The 19,243-nt window shown below is 46.6% G+C and overlaps 2 protein-coding genes across 5 annotated transcripts in view; both read right to left on the bottom strand.

The window, feature by feature from the left end:
- Positions 1-9,586, bottom strand: part of CKMT2 (creatine kinase, mitochondrial 2) — a 34,005-nt gene extending 24,419 nt beyond the window's left edge. The window contains exon 1 of the mRNA XM_047778210.1: positions 9,505-9,586. The gene's annotated coding sequence lies outside the window, so the exon portion shown is untranslated. The remainder of the gene's footprint in view (positions 1-9,504) is intronic.
- Positions 9,587-15,475: 5,889 nt separating this feature from the next.
- Positions 15,476-19,243, bottom strand: part of RASGRF2 (Ras protein specific guanine nucleotide releasing factor 2) — a 259,593-nt gene continuing 255,825 nt past the window's right edge. For all 4 annotated transcript variants that reach the window (XM_047778205.1, XM_047778206.1, XM_047778207.1 and 1 more), the window contains one exon: positions 15,476-17,093. In XM_047778205.1, the coding sequence (XP_047634161.1) occupies positions 17,001-17,093 (93 nt within the window). In that variant the 3' untranslated portion in view covers positions 15,476-17,000. The remainder of the gene's footprint in view (positions 17,094-19,243) is intronic.

The raw sequence follows: 19,243 nt of genomic DNA, 5'->3' as shown, positions 1-19,243 counted from the left end.
ATTCACAGTCGTGGGCATGGCCATTTGTGTTAGCTAACTACCTTTGTCCAAAGGGAAAATAAGCTTTTCCATTTCTCTGACAGGTTGCTTACCACTGAGCCTCGGAGACTGGGCGGCTATCTTCAATGGGGCGTTTACATTTCAAAGAGATGCTCCCAGGTGCTTGAGAAAGACGGGCCTGGGTGGTCAAACCGGCTAGACGTTTACTTAGCTTTTAGAAAGATTTAAATACGTCTCAAAGGGGCAGAGAAAGTTTTCTGAAGGAAATACTCTAAGAAAAGGGAAGGGGTACATTAACTTTGGCATTTCTCTCCCCCACACACTGGGGAGGACAGTTTTGGGAGATCAGCTGGGCTCAGCTCCAGGGTGGACATTATTTGGAGCCGATTTAGTACTTGGTACATAAAAGGGAAGAGAACCCACAACCACAGTATGGGGTCACAGTTTTTCTTGGTTCTCAAGCCCACTGGTCCACATGTGACAGGTTCTAAGTAAATGCTGGGTGAGTGAATGAACAGTCACAGAGAAACCAGGGCAGGAAAGGACTTTGGAAGTCATCTATCTATCTATTTTTTTAAAAAATTTGTGGCCGCGCCTGCAGCATGTGGAAGTTCCCAGCCAGGGATCAAACCTGTTACAACACACCACAACAGTGACCCGAGACGCTGCAGTGACAATGCTGGATCCTTAACCTAATAACCCACAAGGGAACTCCTAGAGACCACTTAGCTCGACTTGAATGCAGAAATCTCTTTCCCTTCAGCCGTTCTTAAATACCAGCAGTGCTGGGGAGCTGACCACTTCTGAGAGCAACCCGTTTTACTGGAGAATAACTGAAAATATTAAAAATCCTTTTCATGTCTTAATAAGGGGGAAAAACAAAACTAGAGAGCACTTTCAAGGGCCATGTACTTTCTTCACAACTCCAAGGAGTATTATTTTGCCCCACGCCACAGATGTGGGAACTCAAAAACAGAGAGGTTAACTGACAGCCAAAGGTCACACAGCTAGAGAGAAGTTATATGTACTGACTTTCAATAGGCACTCATTTAAATGAAGATGCTGCTTTTACTTACAAGCTTTTTGTGTTTTAATTTTTGACTACGCCCATGGAACATGGAAGTTCCCTGGTCAGGGATCAAATGCATGCTATAGCAGCGACCCAGCAACCCACTGCCCTGCAGTGACAGCTTCAGAACCTTAACCCACTGCACCACAGGAGAACTCCTACAAGCTTTTGTAATAAACAATATTACAGTATATTTGAATGGAGTCGATCCCCTTGTCTCCCAAGGAACAGAGCTGCCAGACACTTCTAGCTGCCTCTGGTTCTTTATGCTCTCTCCGGCATCCTGAAGGGTTTGTCTTCATCAGGGTTTCCACAGGGGGCTTGAGAGAGGATAATTATGGGGTCAAATTGCCCACTAGCACATGGGCATCATTCTGGGCAGCTCTGAGAGGCAGGGCAAGCAGGGGGTGTACCCTCGGGGCTCCTCCTCCCTCCAGGAACCCCACTGACCTGGCATGGGGGGTCACGGTCACCATGAATGATAATGACGTGTGTCAGGTGGGGACAAGTCACAGTGAGAAAGTGATGGAGGGAGAAGCAAGACAGGATGAAGTGACGATAAAGACATGTTATCTCTTTACTTGTTTGTTTGATAAATATTTAAGTGCCTACTATGGGGCTGCTTTTCAGAGCTCATAGTCTAAGGGGAAAATTCTCCTGTAGCACTTACTGTTGTTAAGCTTGGTGGTTATCTGCTGTTAGCTTTGTGGTCATTACCTCATTGAATCCGTATAACAGACCCGTGAGGTTGATGCTCTTATGACCCCCATTTTACGGGTGAGCAAATGGAGGTAAAGAAGGGTAAAATAACACATCCAAAAGCACACAGTTTCTGAGCGCCAATGCTGGGAGTCAAAACCAGTGGTCTGTTTTCATAATCCATGCCCTTAACCAGCACCCGGCCTGGGCAACAAGTCACGTGGTAAGTGTTCTTTGAGGGGACCCAGAGCCCTGTGGGAGCCCCTGGGAGGGTCTGGAACTGGCCCAGCCCACTTCGCTACACTGTTTGAGGGAGCTTGTCTGGTCTCAATTAGACGGAGGTATTACTTGCCTCCACCTGCCCTGGGACTAGTAGCAGGTCACTGACTGCAAAGGATTAGAGCAGAAACAATGAGGAGACACCACACACCCGTGAGCATCATGAGACGACTCTGGAGGTCTGGTGCATCGCCTCGCTCTGGCTGGCTGCTTTCTCGCCATCTCCAGGTGGGAGAACTGCCCCTGCCCTCAGCCCTCACCACACTTAATCTACTTTGGAAAGGAGAAGGGGAAGAAAGGCTAACTTCAGCCCCTGTTCTATGCCTGTTCAATCTTCTGAATGAGGAAACAGCATCCTGGACACTGTCCCTCATTCAAATGTGGCTCTGGAGAGACTCCACAGAAGATAATTCCCCTGAAGGTGGAGAGCTGAATTAAACTGGAGCTGAATCTGCCTGGGATTTGTAGTGGCTGCCCCAGGGAAAATGCACAAATTGGGGATAACCCTGACTGATTCTAGATTCCAGAATACCTGCAGCTACCAGGAATGAATCTGAATGGGGCCAAGACCAACCACTCAAATGGCCCATGTGAAGGGTGAATGCAACATCCACGGTGGAGAAGATCACATTTCAGCCCAAGAGCTAAGCCTCAAATCCCATTCATTCACCAAACCACCCATGCATCCATCTGCCTATCTGTCCTTCCATTCAACCAACATTGGAGAGTCAATCCCTGTGTTAGATCCTGGAGCTGCCCTCCTGGAGTTCACAGTTTGGTGGGGGAGACAGATCACTGTAAGAACACAGCATTCCAATCCAAAGTGGCAAAAGCAAAGAGAAAAGAGGGGAGAAACCCCAAATCTGCCGGGTGGACCAGAGGTGGTCATTCTGGAGGAGGTGAAAAATCTTTGGCGCCAGGTGGACAGAGGGGAGGACATTCCAGATAAAGGGAACAAATTGAACAGAGGTGGGGGGCTGCCAGGAGCATAGGGACAGCTAGTGAGGTGAAAGGCAGGGCACAGACTGCAGAGACAGGGAGCAAGAGGAAAGTCACTGTGAGACGTGGCAGTTGATTTTGGAGGTGATGAAAAGGGACAACAGGATTTTTAGCAGAGGAACAATTTTACTAGATTTATAGAAGGTTGACTCCATAATGCTGTGGTATTCATGGTGAGACACACACAGAAATTGAGAGTGAAATTTGAGGATGTGTGTAACATTTTGACAGAATAATTTCAATTGGAAAAAAAACTGAGCTGGTGTTTTGCATGTCTTTGATTAAGTTCTTTTTCCAGCGATTGCACTTTTATTTTACAAATGTACTGGTCTGCAATGGAGGAGAAATCAGTAGCAGCTTTTTCTATAGATAGATTGAAAAGCACGGCTCAGTTTTCTCATCTGGAAAAGGGGGCCAATGATAGGACCCACACGTCGAGGGTCCTGGTGCCAGCCCGAATCCTGACAGAGAGGGAGCAGGCAATAAATGTTAGGAGTTCTTGTGGCTAAAGCTACTACATTGCTGAGGAAGGGACAAGGGTCTGGAGGCAGGGAAACCAAGTCCCAGGGCCCTGGACTAATCTGGGGAGGAGATTCTCTGGCCTTGAGCCATGGCAGTGGCGGAGGCTTACATGAAGATAAATGGGAAGGATTCCCAAGCTATTTAGTGGGTGGGCTGGGGGTGGGGGGGGGGCCTGTGTGATTGGTTGGGGATGGGTGTCATGAAGGACACTTGAAGGACGGCCACGGTTCTGACTTGAGGAGTCCCCATGACTGGGAATCCTGGCTGGGGAGCAGGTTTAGGGTCCAGGCAAGGACAGGGTAATCAGGTGGAACGGAAGGGTCCCTGGGAGGTTTTGCAGAGAGGATGTCTTCTAATGTGATTATGGAGCTTGTAAGAGACTTCTTGCCCAAGAGGGGTCTGGACTAGAAAGGGCAGCAATTGTTCAAACATCCGCTTCTTTCTTTTTATTTCCTCTTTCCTTTTCTTCCTCCCTCCCTCCTTCCCTTCTTTTTTTGCTTTTCGGGGCCAAACGTGCAGCATATGGAGGTTCCCAGGCTAGGGGTTGAATTGGAGCAACAGCTGCCAGCTTACACGACAGCCACAGCAATGCAGGATCCAAGCTGCATCTGTGACCTACACCACAGCTCACGGCAACACCGGATACTCAACCCACTGAGCAAGGCCAGAGATGGAACCCATGTCCTCATGGATGCTAGTCAGGTTCATTACTGCTGAGCCACGACAGGGACTCCAGCCCTGATGTCTTCAAAGAAACTTTAGGCAGGACAAGTTTCACCTCTCTGCTCCAGGTCCACCATTCAGCTTCTGTGGAGGCAGGGAAATAAAGCCCCATGCTAGAGGCAAGGTGGCCCTTCTTTTGGTCCTAAAAGGCTCCCAGGAGTAGAGCTGGGAGAGTTAGGGGACAGGAGGGAGCAGCTCTGCGTGGCCCTTCCTCCTGGGGTGGAAGCAGATTCACCCCGGGGTGCTTTGAGAGCCACCACAACCATTGTGGAAAGTGAACCAGGAAACATCTATTATCATAAAAATGTGCAAACTTGGAGTTACCGTCGTGGCGCAGTGGTTAACGAATCCAACTAGGAACTATGAGGTTGCGGGTTCGGTCCCTGCCCTTGCTCAGTGGGTTAACGATCCGGCGTTGCCGTGAGCTGTGGTGTAGGTTGCAGACGCGGCTCGGATCCCACGTTGCTGTGGCTCTGGCATAGGCCGGTGGCTACAGCTCCGATTCAACCCCTAGCCTGGGAACCTCCATATGCCGAGGGAGCGGCCCAAGAAATAGCAAAAAGACAAAAAAAAAAAAAAAAAGTGCAAACCCACTGGCCCAGCATCACTTTGGAAGTCTGTCCTGCAGAAACAGAGCTGTCAGTATATTAGGAAAGAGGTATAAGAATGTTTCAAGAAGCAATGTGTGTAGTGGCAAAAAAAAAAAACCAAACCAAAACACACATGCAGAAGAAATCTGGCCATCAGAGGAAGGCTGTATTAAATGTGACACATTCGGACAATGAAACATTGTGCAGCTATTACAGAATCAGTGAAAACTGACCCCAGTCACCAGGGTGTAATCTATACCATGTCTTTAGGTTAAAAGGGAAAAATCTTGCAGAGTAATGAGTATGCATGATTCCAATTGTGTAACAACGAGGTGCATATGTACATATGTGCATAGACTGGTACGAACAGGCCAACCAAAAAGTGTCACTTGCCCTCTGGTTCTACAAGAATGAAGTCATTGGCCACTGCAGCCGCTGACCTTCAACACACCCTGAAAAGAGGTCAGAGGGAGGCACTCTGTGCTCTGGGAAAACTGACAGAACAGGCCTTCAGACAGTTAGGTATTTTTCTAGGAGAAGATTTTATGAGCCCAAGTTCTTGCATCTTGCCATATCTAAGAAAAGCACTAAAATCGTTCACAGGGACATCTGTTCCTCAGGACTAGCAGCAACCTTCTGCCAAAATGTGTGCTTGATTGCATGTATCCCTCTTTCAGTAAAATTACTTACACACACACACTCGGCTATCTGAAAGGCCGACTCCCAAACTATAATCCTCCTTTGGATCCAAATAAAACTTAACTCACAGCTCCCACATTGTGCATTTTTCTAGTCAACAAACATAAAGAAAAATCTTGAAGGTTATTCAAACTGCATCAAGTATTACTCCAGAGCATAGATTTGAAGTCGGTAGATGATTAATTTTCTCTTAATAGAATTCTGTATTGCATCACTTGTAAAAATACAAATGTATTTGCCTTTATGATCTAAATTAAATAAATTAAAAGTGAAAAGAAAATCAGCTGTGAAATGGGTTAAAAATCCAGATTTCTAGGCTTCACTTTCCAATGAGTAGCAAGAATGGAACCATTGCATGTCAGGCATTCCCAAGCCCTGCTGGATCTGGGAACCCTGTAAATTGCCTACCTGAGCCTCAGCAACTCCTGTACCTCATGGGCTCAGTAAGACCATTTCCTGAGCTCTGTAAGGATTAAGTGACAGACCAGAGCAGGCATGAAATAAATCTGAGTCCCTTCTCCCTAATGACCCAAAGACAATGGGACAGTTATCCCTCCCAACCCAGGCTGTCCCAGCCAGCACTGGTCTGCCTCTTCTCTGAACCTTTTTTTTTTTTTTTGTCTTTCCTAGAGCCACTCCCGCAGCATATGGAGGTTCCCAGGCTAGGGGTCCAATGGGAGCTGTAGCTGCCAGCCTACACCACAGCCACAACAACTCGGAATCCGAGCCGCATCTGTGACCTACACCACAGCTCACAGCAACGCCAGATCCTTAACCCACTGAGCGAGGCCAGGGATCGAACTCGCAACATCATGGTTCTTAGAGAGATTTGTTAACCGCTGTGCCATGATGGGAACTCCTCCTCTGAACATCTGTTGATTTTGGTTTACAAGTTTAGCATTTGATGAGTTTCATTTAATGGTTTTATGTTGTAATTTCTTTGCAGACAAGACCTGATTCCAGAAGGAGCCCATCATGAACTTTCAGATCCATTGATCATCCTCTGAAAACCATTATCTGGGTTCACAATATGGATGGACTCAGTTGGACTCCCAAGTTCTTCTTCTAGACTCTGACCTTTTGTCCAAGCCTTTCCTTCCACCTTGAACGTCCTTTCCATCCTTGCACGCTTGGTTGAACCTTCCTTTCTTTGTTTCTTTTAACTAACATTTACTGAATGCCTACCAGGAGCCATGCATCATGCACGTGGCCCTTACAAACCCTGTTTTCAGTCTTTGAAACAATCCTGCCAAGCAGGCACAATTTTGCTGATGGGGAAACAGACTCAAGAGGGTTCAAAGTCCTGCCCCAGGTCTTGGGCCAGCGCCTAAATGAAGCTGGGATTTGAACTTAGGCTTGTGCTTGGCCCTGCATTCAGGCTCCTTGCTGGCAGCGCACCTCCTGGGCAGCCCCACTCTGCTCAGCAATTGGAAAGAAACCACCTTTGTGGTTTAGGACGTGGTTTAGGACCCGGAAGTGGCGTTTGATCACACCATTCAGCGAGGCCCCCAAGATGGTAGAAATGCCTTTACTGCAGCAGCTTCTAGACACGGGATCCTCACCCCAGACCATGTGACACCCTCAGAGTCCCAGAACACTCTGGACCTGTTCTCTTTCCTTGTCCTCAGGCTCCTGCTGAAGGGGCCCAGATGCCAGGTGCCGCTTTACACACTCCACTCTGACGCCAGGTGCCCAAAGAGCCTGCCAGCCGTGCTGGGGATGCTGGGCCAGCCTGCCTTTCCCTGAGGAGGCGGGGCCTGGGCTTTTCTTCTCTCTCCTCCCCTTCCTTCTCCTCTCTCACACAGAGGTAGGGATTGCAGGGGTGAGGAGGGAAGGCATCTCTAGCCCTCACCTCATAGAAGCGGTCGGCCTCCGTTTCCCTGATCTGGAACACCTCCTGAGTCCTGATTTGAAAAGTACTGCTCGTAGCATCAGGGCTAAAACCTGGCAGAACTGCTGGGCTCCCAGCCAGGGAGATTTCTATGGGGGGGTGCAAGGTCACAGCCAAAGGCAACGGTGTCGTGGTTATTCCTACACTTGTCCTCTCCACCAAAAACAAGAACCACCACAGCAAGCCCTCATGTCACTGTGCCCAAGAGCTATACATCTGTCTCAGACAGGAATCCTGGGAGTCTGGGTCATGGTTTGAGGGTTTTGTCTGGTTCCGTCCCCTCCTAACGTGGAGGCCTTGGGTTTTGTCACAGCCTCCATCCTGAGCCCCCTAGTTGTCCTGAGTATCCTGGATGGAGATGCCATGAGTGCCATTCTGCTGACCCAGAGTTATTTCTGGTCCAGCTGTACATGGTATCCATGTGTCTGAGCTCCTTGGAGGGCAGTGGAAGGCTAGGGGGAGGTCCATGTGTCAGCTTTCCATCTAGAGAGTCACCCCAAAAGAGAGGATGTCCTTGGGGTTGGACCAGCTCCACAGAACGCTATGAACAAACTCACATGATGCCAGACGTGGCCAGCAGAAAATGACTGTCCCTTCCCAGTTCTAAGAGAGGAAAGGGTTCAAGCTACTTTGCCACCATGGCCTATAGAGGCACCTTCAGGGGCACCCTTGGGCACCTCTGTTCTATTCAACAAATAGAAAGTCATAAGCGGAGAGGTTTAGGGTCCTTCCCTATAAAACAGGTCTTTCCTAGGCCTTCTGGGGATGAAGACATATGATCATCACCAGGCTTGTCTCTCAAGGGTAGGTTGTTTTCAAGAAAATAGGAAGCTGGGCACCATCTAGTCCCTTGAAATGCTGTAAAAGAGTGGTCTCTTTCCCTTGCCCAAGGGACAGAGTCCTTATGGCTCCCCAGGCAGGAGTGGGTGTGACCTCCAGCAGTCACCTTCAGGACGGGCTCCCTGTGAGATTCCTGGCTCAATGGGCAGGAACTCCCAGACTGCTGATGCAAGGTTCCATGTGGTTCCCTCTGGGAAGACAAATGGCTCCTCCTCTCAGCTGTGGCAGAGAAGGAGGTCCAGTGGCCCTGAGCCAGAGGCAAAGTCTGTCTCAGAACAAATACTTCTGCCTCTGGACATGCAGGACTCTGCACTCTTTATCCCACTTGATTCCACCTGACCCGCTGGGGGGTTGCAGAACCCGGGCAATGCTCAAGAGAAGGGCTCAAGGGCAACAGTGAGGAAGGCTGAGGGGTTGTGGCTTGTTCTGGCAAACACCACTCTCCATCCCCAGCAGAACATTCGAAGGCAGAGATGTCACCCACTCAAGGGACAGAAACAGGACTGACAGTAACCCAAGCACGCAAAGAACACATCTTTGGCATAGGTGAAACACATGTAGGCCAATTCTATAGCATTTTTACCTCCAGGGTGGAGGGGAAACATAAGCTTGGCTCATTATTAATGGGTTAGTGATTTCAAAAATGAATTACTAGCAATATGAACCAGTTTAAATCAAGTCTAGCTATATTTGCTCAATTAGTAATTAGCTCCATTCGAGGGCTTCAAAATGCTCATTTTTTCAGTTAGTTTACCCCAAGTCACTGATTTGCACCTCTCTTGTTGCTGCTGCTGCGGGAAACCATTCTCAAAACTAATGTGTGAGTCTCCATAAATACATGCGAAAGTTGAAGGTCCCCAATTTAGTGGCATTTAGATTTCTGCCATCAAGAAAAATTCCCAATTCATTATCAAAAACAGGCACCGCAAGCAGGGTGCTGACACGGCTCTGGCACCTCACACGCAGCTGTCCTATGGCATGGTCACCTGCTCCTGGGTACAGGATGACGGCGGCCAAGGACAGAGGCTCGACCGGCTTCTCTAGAGAGTTCCCACTAATTCCTCACACAGGAACAGTGCCCAGATCCCGGCCCACTGCCCTGGGTACACTACTCACAAGGCCCCCACCCTGGCTCCCGAAATGCCCCCGCTTTGGGCTTTGGGGGAAGAAAGGTGCTTCACCGTCTCACTAACCTTGGAGCTGAAGTCTCCTGCGCCCGGCCTCCTGCACTGCACACAGCCAAGGACTGAAACGCGAGAGCCGAAGCCGGGCCTTGAAAGGGCTCAGGGGAGGGGCGGGGTCGGGCCCGTCTCGGCCAATCCGGCCTCAGACCTCGGGGCGAATCGCTCCCCAGCTGTGCCCTTGAAGGCCGGCCCCGGATTCTTCCGCCGCCGCGGGCCCCGGGGTTCTTTGTACCACCTGCTCTGTCTCTGCTAAATTTTCCGGCTTAAGTCTGCAGCTGGAGGCTGCCTCTCCCTGGCCTCTGCGAGAGGTTCCTGGGCCCGCAGGCATCTGACTGGCTGCCCAGGCTTGCAGGCTCCAGCCTTGGGGGTGGAAGGGCCGCTGGGAAACTGTCCCCTATCTGCCCCTTTTAGGTAATTGGTTCCTCCCGTCTCTCAGGAGCCCCATCCCTGGGGCCCCGGATTAACTACGGAGAATGAGCCCCTCTCCTTCTCCCCTTCCCACCCCCAACCTCTCCCTAGGCTTAGGCCCCTCTTTCTAGCTTCTGATCAAGCTCTGAGCTAGGGGCTAGGGCATCAGTCATCATCTTCCAATTTGTCTGGGGCCTGGATTCAGGGACGGTAATTATCACCTTTCTCTTCTAGATCAGACCATCTGCAGTAGATTGATAGGCAATCTCACTTTGTATCCACGCTAGCTGAAGTTGCTACCCAGAGGTTCTGCAGGCCATCGCTTTGCTTAAAAATAGCCCTCCTTGGAACGGCCACCACAAACCGGAAAGGTTGACTGTAAATAGCATTGACCCACCAGGACTCTGGACGGCAGCCTTGCATTTCAGAGGGAGCTGCCCAGGCCTCTGGGGACGGGTCACGTACCCAGCTTCTATGGCCACGTGCAGGTCACCAGCTAATTCTTTTCGATTCCTTCTCAGGACCTAACCCATCCTCAGAGGGGCTGATGGACCAGGTGTGGAGCCCAGAAATAATCTCCCACAGAGGGTGGTTCTCTTTCAGTAGCTCCATTTCTTTTAAATATGATCCAAAGCAAAAATAAGTGTTTCACCTTTGCCTGGGGATACTGACTGGGAGAGTTTATGTAAAAATTCCTCAAGTTGTACACAAGTTTCAAGCACTTCACTGAGTATTGGTCATACCTCAGTTTAAAATATGCTATCCTTATAACCTAGCTTGCATTGAATCAAAATGTTTACAAAGCGAGACAACTTTTCTGCATTCAGTATACTCGTGTTCTAGGCTCTCCTACGTTATTTCATTAAACAGTTGCAGATTGTCAGATCCACCAAACTGACAGCATGATCCTCCAAAGAGTCAGAGTTCCCAGTCTGCACATTCTGTTGCAATGGACCATGGTCCCTCTGGCTTCTGTGCCAGGATGGGCAGCAGGCTAGAGGTCTGCAGGACTGACCAGCTGCTGTTTGACTGCTGTGTGGCAGTTCAGGCACCACGTGAAATAAATCCAGGGAGCCTGAAATAGCCCAGATCCCAGACCTAGAAAACTGAGGCTTTTTGAAGAGCATGGAAATGTAGAATTTAAAGAATAGCAGTTACAATGAAAGCCCCCTTTCCCCCCCCCAATTCCTTACTAATGGACACTTAGCCTCTCCCCCGCCACACCTCATCCCAAGCCCTCATCTTTTACAGTGTACTTTTAATGTATTAAAGTAAGGTCAGAAGAAAAGTTGGGATGTTGTTGAGAAAAGGGGGGAGGTGGCACTCTTCTTTTGGGGACCTAGTCATCCTCACACTTACAATAAAAGTGACATGATGAGATGGCAACTTCCACAGGTGGTTCAAAAGAAATTCCCCAAATCCTTCACATGTGATCCCTGTCATATGCCATTTATTCCTTTCTCATTCCTCACAGCTCCCTTCCAAGTCTGGGGGCCGTGTGGCTGGCTCTTGTTCTAGGGACAGGAAAAGAGATGAGGTGTGTAACTGCCCTATCACTTGCTATAAAGGAAATCTCCTGTCGGAGGCTTCTTCTCTTGTCTGTTCCCAAATCCAGCTGGAGACAATGCAGTAGGACCCAGATCTGACTGTCAGGTGAGGGCAATGCCGTGAGGAATGGCCAAGTAAGAAGATGAGAGGAACTTGTGCTCCTGAATCCCTAGCAGGCTGATGGCTCATTTCAGAACTGGGAAAGGGAGCCAGTGGGACAGGAGGGACCCTCAGTCTTCCCCTTCTCAGCTCTCTCTTGTGCTCAACCACTGCATCGTGTTTCCTTCAGCTCTAAAGGTTAGGACAACTTCATTGACTTGACCAAAATATTTTCATATATACTATTCCAAATAACCAGGAAGTTTCCTTCATGGCTCAGCAGTTAACAAACCTGACTAGGATTCAAGAGGATGTGGGTTCGATCCCTGGCCTCACTCAGTGGTTTAAGGATCCAGTGTTGCTGTGAGCTGTGGTGTAGGTCGCAGATGTGGCTTGGATCCCACATGGCTGTGGCGGTGGCTGTGGCCAGCAGCTATAGCTCTGATTCAACCCCTAGCCTGGGAACCTCCATATGCTGCAGGTGCAGCCCTAAATAAAGTAAAAAAAAAAAAAAGAATCAAATAAAGAGACTAAGGAGATTGTGGAGAATTTGAGAAAGGCAAAGTTTAATTTGCATATAGGCATAACCCACACCTCACCTGGCAAGTTAGGCCACATAACAAACCCTTCTGTCCGAGTCACAAATGTCAGCAGATTTGCAAACTGGACACAAACAATATACTTCTCAAAGTAACACATGGATGCGTCCATCACACACACAAATAACAAAGAAATACACTTAGATCCTCTGCACAAGAGAGACGAGGATGGTAATCAAGTTACCTCACACATGGACAGCACTTTACAGTTTTCCTCATGACAGCCCTGTGAGGTAGGCAGCATAGGAATTACTATTAGCCCCATTTCACAGATAAGCAAACTGAGGAGCAGAGAGGTTTCAGCACTGGCCTAAGGTTCCCCAGCTTTAGATACAGACCTGGGCCTAGGACTCAGGGCTAGGATCCCTAGCCCAGCACACTTTCATAACTGTCTCTCCAGAGAAAAAAAATAATGATAGTGTAAAAGACAGTGGTTCAACATCATTTAGTAGAACTATTAGTTTTCTTGAGCAAATGAGATCAAGTACAATCAAATCCACCCTAATGTTAACATGATGTGGTGTGGCAGCCAAGATGAATACTTTTCTGAATCATTCATGTGTTTATACCTACAACAAAATGGTTGTTTTCTCCTTTAGCTCTGCCCTGCTTTAATTTTAAACTGCTGGCAGACACAGAGAAATGACACTGATTAGGTTTCATTGACTCAAGTCTTATTACCGGGATTCACATAGTGGTGTCTGCAATCAAGTCATTATTTAAACTTACAATCTGTTGTCTTACTGAAATGAAAATGAATCTTTATTTATTCCTTCTGGCTGTGGACATTAGCCTAGATCTATTCTTTAGCCATAAATAATATGTTATCTTTTATAGCATTTCAATAGCAGTAAAAATAAGAAACTTTACAGGCTGGTTTTAAAAAAATCTTATATTTTGAAGTGAAGGGAAAGGATCACCCCTTCAAGGGGGATTAAAATCAAACTTTGAAGAGCTAAATAGCAAGTTCCCATTGTGGCTTAGCAGATTACGATCCCGACTACTATCCATGAGGATGTGGGTTCAATCTCTGGCCTCCCTCAGTGGTTTAAGGATCCAGCATTGCTGTGAGCTATGGTGTAGGTTGTAGTCGAAGCTCAGATCTGGCATCGCTGTGGCTGTGGCACAGGCAACAGCTCCAATTTGACCCCTAGCCTGGAAACTTCCATATGCCACAGGTGCCCTTAAAAAAAAAAAGAGAGAGAGAGCTAAATAAAATCCTTCCTTGTAAAATAAAAGTTAATATTGGGAAAAATCCCTCTGTTGCATTACTCTTTTTAGTTAAGAATTTACAAATGGCTCAATCATTCTCGACCCAAGGTCTTATCTTGTATAACATCCTGAAAAAAGATGTGTGAGTCCATTATCGCACGCATTCAAGGGGGACCATAACAGATTTTTCTCTTCTAAGTTATTCAGTATCTCCAAGTTTCATTTTTTTTTAATGGAGATTTTTTTTTTCTTTATTAAACTTAAGGCTTGGGCACATCAAATAAAATCAATTTCTGGGGGAAATTCTTTTTTTGTCTTTTTGCCATTTTGGGGGCCACTCCCTCAGCACATGGAGGTTCCCAGGCTAGGAGTCGAATCAGAGCTGTAGCCGCCGGCCTACGCCACAGCCACAACAACGCGGGATCTGAGCCGCATCTGCGACCAACACCACAGCTCACGGCAATGCCGGATCCTTAGCCCACTGAGCAAGGGCAGGGATCGAACCCGCAACCCCATGGTTCATAGTCGGACTCATTAACCACTGAGCCATGACGGGAACTCCAGAAATTCATTTGTTTTTAAGTAGTACTTTAAGATGCACTGAAATTAACAAACAGAAATAGGGGCTTGGTGTGGGCGCCAGTTGAAAATATTGCAACAAGAGTTTAAAATTCCCTCTTTAAACTCAAACACTAAGGAAAAGTGACAACATTTTACTTCATGCCTGAATCTGTCACACAATATATTGACTTAAGTGAGAGATTTGTCCCTGTAGCAAAACTGGATGTCTTAGTTAATAACCAAAGGCATCCCCTAAAATCCCCAAGATAATTTCATTGAAAGTACAAAACGTGGGTATTCATCTGAAAGCATGAAATTGGATTTTGCTTCTGATTTTCTAGGTTAATTTTGCAATAATACGTGTTCCCTACTTGGCTGTTAGAGGCTGACCTCCCATCTATTCATAGAAATGGGTCTCATATGATGGGATAGAAGCAGACACAGCCAAGAGTGCGTGCTCTGACAATCACTCAAAGCTTACAGGGCGGAAGAGGATGGGTGCTTTAAACAATGGAAAGAAATCACAAATTGCTCTTGGGGATTTTAAATGTCACCAAATTGAGCTTTTTAAAAAGCATTTTCCTCTTCCAGCTAACCCAGAAATGGTGCAGGTCAGCAAAAGCAACGCCCTTGGAGGTGGAGTTCTCTCACGGCACAGCTCCAGCAATGCTTTAGACGCTCGGAAGGAGTGTGTTAGCGTCAATAAAATGCTAAAGGGTCAGCACAGACAACGGACAGTGCCCACAGTTGACCACTGGGGGGCGCGGCCAACATTCTGCAGGAAATAGGCCGGCTTTGTCACTAGCAGAGGGAAAAAAAGGCCTACGCCAAAAAGGGAGAAGCATTTGGAAATCCCTCTAGTTCCTATTTTTCTTTAATAAGAATGGTTGCAGTGCCTTTGGAAAATCTGGGTCAGAGAGTTAAGGGTCCAGACTTCCAGGCGCAGTGCCGACAGAACCACACCCTCCCTTCTGGAAGACTTTGGGGGACTCTAAGGGCAGAGTTGGATGCATCAACTTTTCCACCTGTTGTTCAGCCTGAAACTACCGTGTGTGTGGTCCTTTCACTGATTCGTCCTGGTTTTGTTCACCTTCCAAATGATGTTTTTCAGCCAAGAAAGTTAACCTTTACTTTTTTATTCTTCTGCAAGACTTTGAGGTGCTTGGTGCGACTGACATATATTAGTACAAACTCTTCAGTTTCTGAACACTGAGAAATAAATTGTAAGTTATGCATCATTAGGACCCAAACAACCCATGCTTCTTATCATGCATCAGGATGCATCAACCTCTTACTTGAGACTAGAGAGGAAAAAAACAAGCAACTTCTTTTTAAAAAAAGAAAACATCCATTAAGTCACCCTCTGTGGGTTTAGTGCTACACTGTTGGCTAATATGAGCTATTGAAAATATTTTTGGAGTGGTTCGCAAATAGTATAAATATCTTCTATTACTTGATATCTCACTTTATAGTTATATACAGAGATGGCCCTTACCATGCAGGAAAAATGTACATTCTCCACCTCCATGGGACATTATCAATGCCACTGGGTCTTAGGAGCCAGCAAATTGAATTTATTAGTCAGTTGTTAGCTCTAACAACATAATTAAAGTGCAAAGAAAGATGGAAAACAGCCAAACAGATCAATTTTTTTCACTGTCAGCATCCATACGCCTCATGCCTCTTAGGGATAATGCCAGGTGCAATAGGCTCAGGTAATAATAACTGTATTTTTTTTCTTTTCCTTCTTTTAAAGCAGAGGTCTCCCTGAGAAGAGAAGAGGGAGGTAAACATGAGAGAGCCCTATTTCTTCAACAACCTACAAACCCTGGGGAAAGCAAGATTACTTTCCCAGCCTAAGGGAGGAGGACCAACCCTTGAATTTGGCTTTCTGATGTAAGAGCTGTTGAGAGGTTGGGCCCATTTCCCATATACTTAGAACATTTTCACTCAGAAATGCCTCAAAATCTAAAAACAAAGATGACTGGGGGAAAACTGTCTTCCAACAGCACACGGAATGGGGGGGGGGGCGGTTATAAAAAGGAAGTCTCAATAAACAGCTTCAAAAGAATACATCCAATGTTCATAGTGGGCTTAAAAATGGTTCGTGTAAATCAGAATAGATTACCACATGGGGGGGGGGGGCGGAGCACAGCAGGGAGCAGAGATGATACATTTTAAGTACATCTTTTCACTTAGCATTGAAACCCACTCTTCTTCCCTGTAGCACTTGGTGGCCTTCTGTCCTCTTCCACAGTTTTGTCGGTGAGGAGCGTGGGCATATTGTTGCAAAGCATGCACCTGCCTCTCCAAGGGCATTGGCTTCCTGGGCTCCACAGCCTCAGGAAGAAGCCCCTCCCACCGACTCAAAACAGTCCTGGGGACTCAGTTACTTGGTTTTCAATCCTGGAAAACTTACGTACAGATCCACTTGACTTTTAGCGTCTTTCCTGCCCTGTTGCCTAAAGACTGAAAGAGCAGTTTCAGAACATGCCATTCCTCCGATGTTAATTTTTTATAATGCGCTGAGAACCATGCACATGCTCTAGACTGAAATTGCTTATGCGTCGCCCAAACCGACAGAAGCAGCTTCGGCTCTTCTGGAAGCTTGTAACAAAGGAAATGTAACAGTTAAATCCCAGGAGGAGATTGGGAGGTGCACCCGGTTGGTCAAGTGCCAGCGAAATATCGCAGGCCTTTTCCATGGACGCTCGTCCCCCAAGTTCTAACAGAACATGGAGCAGTTTCAAATTCACCTTCTTTCCTGCTTCATGAAATCGGGCTACCAGCACCTCCCCTCTTGATATTCCCTCAGGCAGATGTGCCCTCAGCTTTATCAAATATCCATCTTCTTCACCTTCCCACCCAAGCCTGAAGCATCTGTCTTTAACCCCAACCAGCTGCGCTTCCCTGGCTGGAGACAGAATTCCAGTTTGGTTCTGTCGTCTTCGGTGGACAAAGGAGACTGGCTTGGTCTCCATCCCCAGTCCTCCCTGCTCTTTGGGAGGCACAGCATGCACAGTTCTGTCCGTTCTGCTTTCCATGAAAATTCCACGGACTCGGGGCGAAGCCAGATGGTCAAGCAGGGAGCCGAGGTTCAATTTTTAGTGACAGATCATAGAGCGTATCTTCATCTATGATGAGGGCTTTGTCAAGCAAGTACTGCGTGACCTGGAGAAAAGAGGAATATCCCCACATTTAATTCTTTCGCAACACCAGTATGGACGTTTCCAAATGGAACCTGACACAATTCGACGTTTTCTCCTAAACCTTTAAAAACTTGGAGTTCCAGTTGTGGCTCAGTGGTAACAAACCCGACTAGTATCCATGAGGACGCGGGTTGGATCCCTGGCCTTGCTCCGTGGGTTAAGGATCTGGTGTTGCCATGAGCTGTGGTGTAGGTTGCAGACGTGGCTCTGATCCCACATCCATGTGGCTGTGGTGTAGGCGGGCGGTTGCATTCTGATTCGACCCCTAGCCTGGGAACTTCCATATGCCGCACGTGTGACCCTAAAAAGACAAAAAAAAAAAAATCACCGTGACACAAGGCTACAGTGAAGTCCCTGTTGACAGGCTCTCTGGTGGTCATGTATGAATGACCCTCTGGGGTAGACAATGGAAATAAAAAGAAAAGACAGTGGAATGAACACACTGGAGCATGCGGTATCGCCATGGAAATAGTTCCTTATTTTTACGGAGATATAACCGATATAAGCAAAATCAATAGCTTGATTGGTTTTGACAAATGTGAACATCCATGTACCTTACGTATTACAATGTAGAATAATTCCATCACCCCAGAGAGTCTCCTCATGCAGCTTCCCAATCAATCTGCTCCCAGGAGCAACTGCTGCTCTGATTTCTATCACCACACATTAGTTTTGTTTAGTCTAGAACTTCACGTGATAAGTGAATATTACATAGGATATACTCTTTGGTATCTGGTTTCTTTCCTCAGTGTAACATTTTGAGATTCATCTACGTTGTGGTGTGTTTCAGTGGTTTGTCCTCTTTCATAGCTGAGTAGTGGTCCACTGTACAGACACACCACAATTCGTTTATCCATTCATCTATTTATGGACAATTGAGCTGTTTCCAATTTTTAGATATTATTATTATTTTATTTTGCCCATAGCATGCAGCAGCTTGATATGGGATCTCAGTTCTCAGCCCGGGGAATGAACTCGGGCCACAGTGGTGAAAGTACTGAATCCTAACCACTACACTACCAGGGAACTCCCAATTTTTGGATATTATTAAGAAATGCAAAGAGTATTTTATACAAGATTTTTAATGGGTGTGTTTTCACTTCTCCGTTGGATAAATACCTTGGAGAGTAAGTAATTTCTGGGTCATAAGGTAGATGCATATTTAACATTTTAAGAAACCTCCAAATGACAATTCTCCAATGAGGTTGTACCATGTTATTCTCACCAGCTATGTGTGGGCGTTCTGTTTACTTGGTGTATTAATTTTTAACTTCAAAAGATAATATAAAACAATCACCGAAACTATGGTACCAACAGCACATGAGAAGAGCTGGTTATCCTATATCCTAACTAATGTTTGCTACTATCAATATTTAAAAATTGTGTCTATCTGATAACTAATAATGATGCCTCTTTAAAATTTGCCTTTTTTCTTATTAATGAAGTGGAGCAGTTTTCAAATATTATTGGCTTTTTTGGTTTCTTCTTCCAAGTTACCTATTTATAGCTTTGTCAATTTTCCCGTTGAGTTGTTTATGCTTTCCTTTTAGATATGTAGGAATACATTTATTCTGTTTCTTTGTTTTATATGTCACAAATATTGTCTTCTAGACTACTGCTTGTTTTCTTTTAACATAATTGCCCTTTGTCATACAGAAGTTTTAGATCTTGATGCAACAAACATTAACAAGTTCTACTTCTACAGCTGTTGCCTTCTGTGTGTAAGAATGTCTTTCAGGAGTTCCCGTCGTGGCGCAGTGGTTAACAAGTCCGACTAGGAACCATGAGGTTGCGGGTTCGGTCCCTGCCCTTGCTCAGTGGGTTAACGATCCGGCGTTGCCGTGAGCTGTGGTGTAGGTTGCAGACGCGGCTTGGATCCTGCATTGCTGTGGCTCTGGCGTAGGCTGGCAGCTACAGTTCCAATTAGACCCCTAGCCTGGGAACCTCCATATGCCGTGGGAGCGGCCCAAGAAATAGCAAAAAGACAAAAAAAAAAAAAAAGAATGTCTTTCAAATCCAAAGGCCATGAATATTTTGTCCTATATTTTATTTAAATGATTTCGCATTTCTTTTTATATTTAGGTAATGAATTCATCTGGACCCCATTTTTGT

The sequence above is a fragment of the Phacochoerus africanus genome, chromosome 4 (genome assembly GCF_016906955.1).
Source record: "Phacochoerus africanus isolate WHEZ1 chromosome 4, ROS_Pafr_v1, whole genome shotgun sequence".
NCBI classification, from domain to species: domain Eukaryota; kingdom Metazoa; phylum Chordata; class Mammalia; order Artiodactyla; family Suidae; genus Phacochoerus; species Phacochoerus africanus.
The sequence above is the reverse complement of the archived record's forward strand: the minus strand, read 5'-3'. Positions and strand labels throughout refer to the sequence as shown.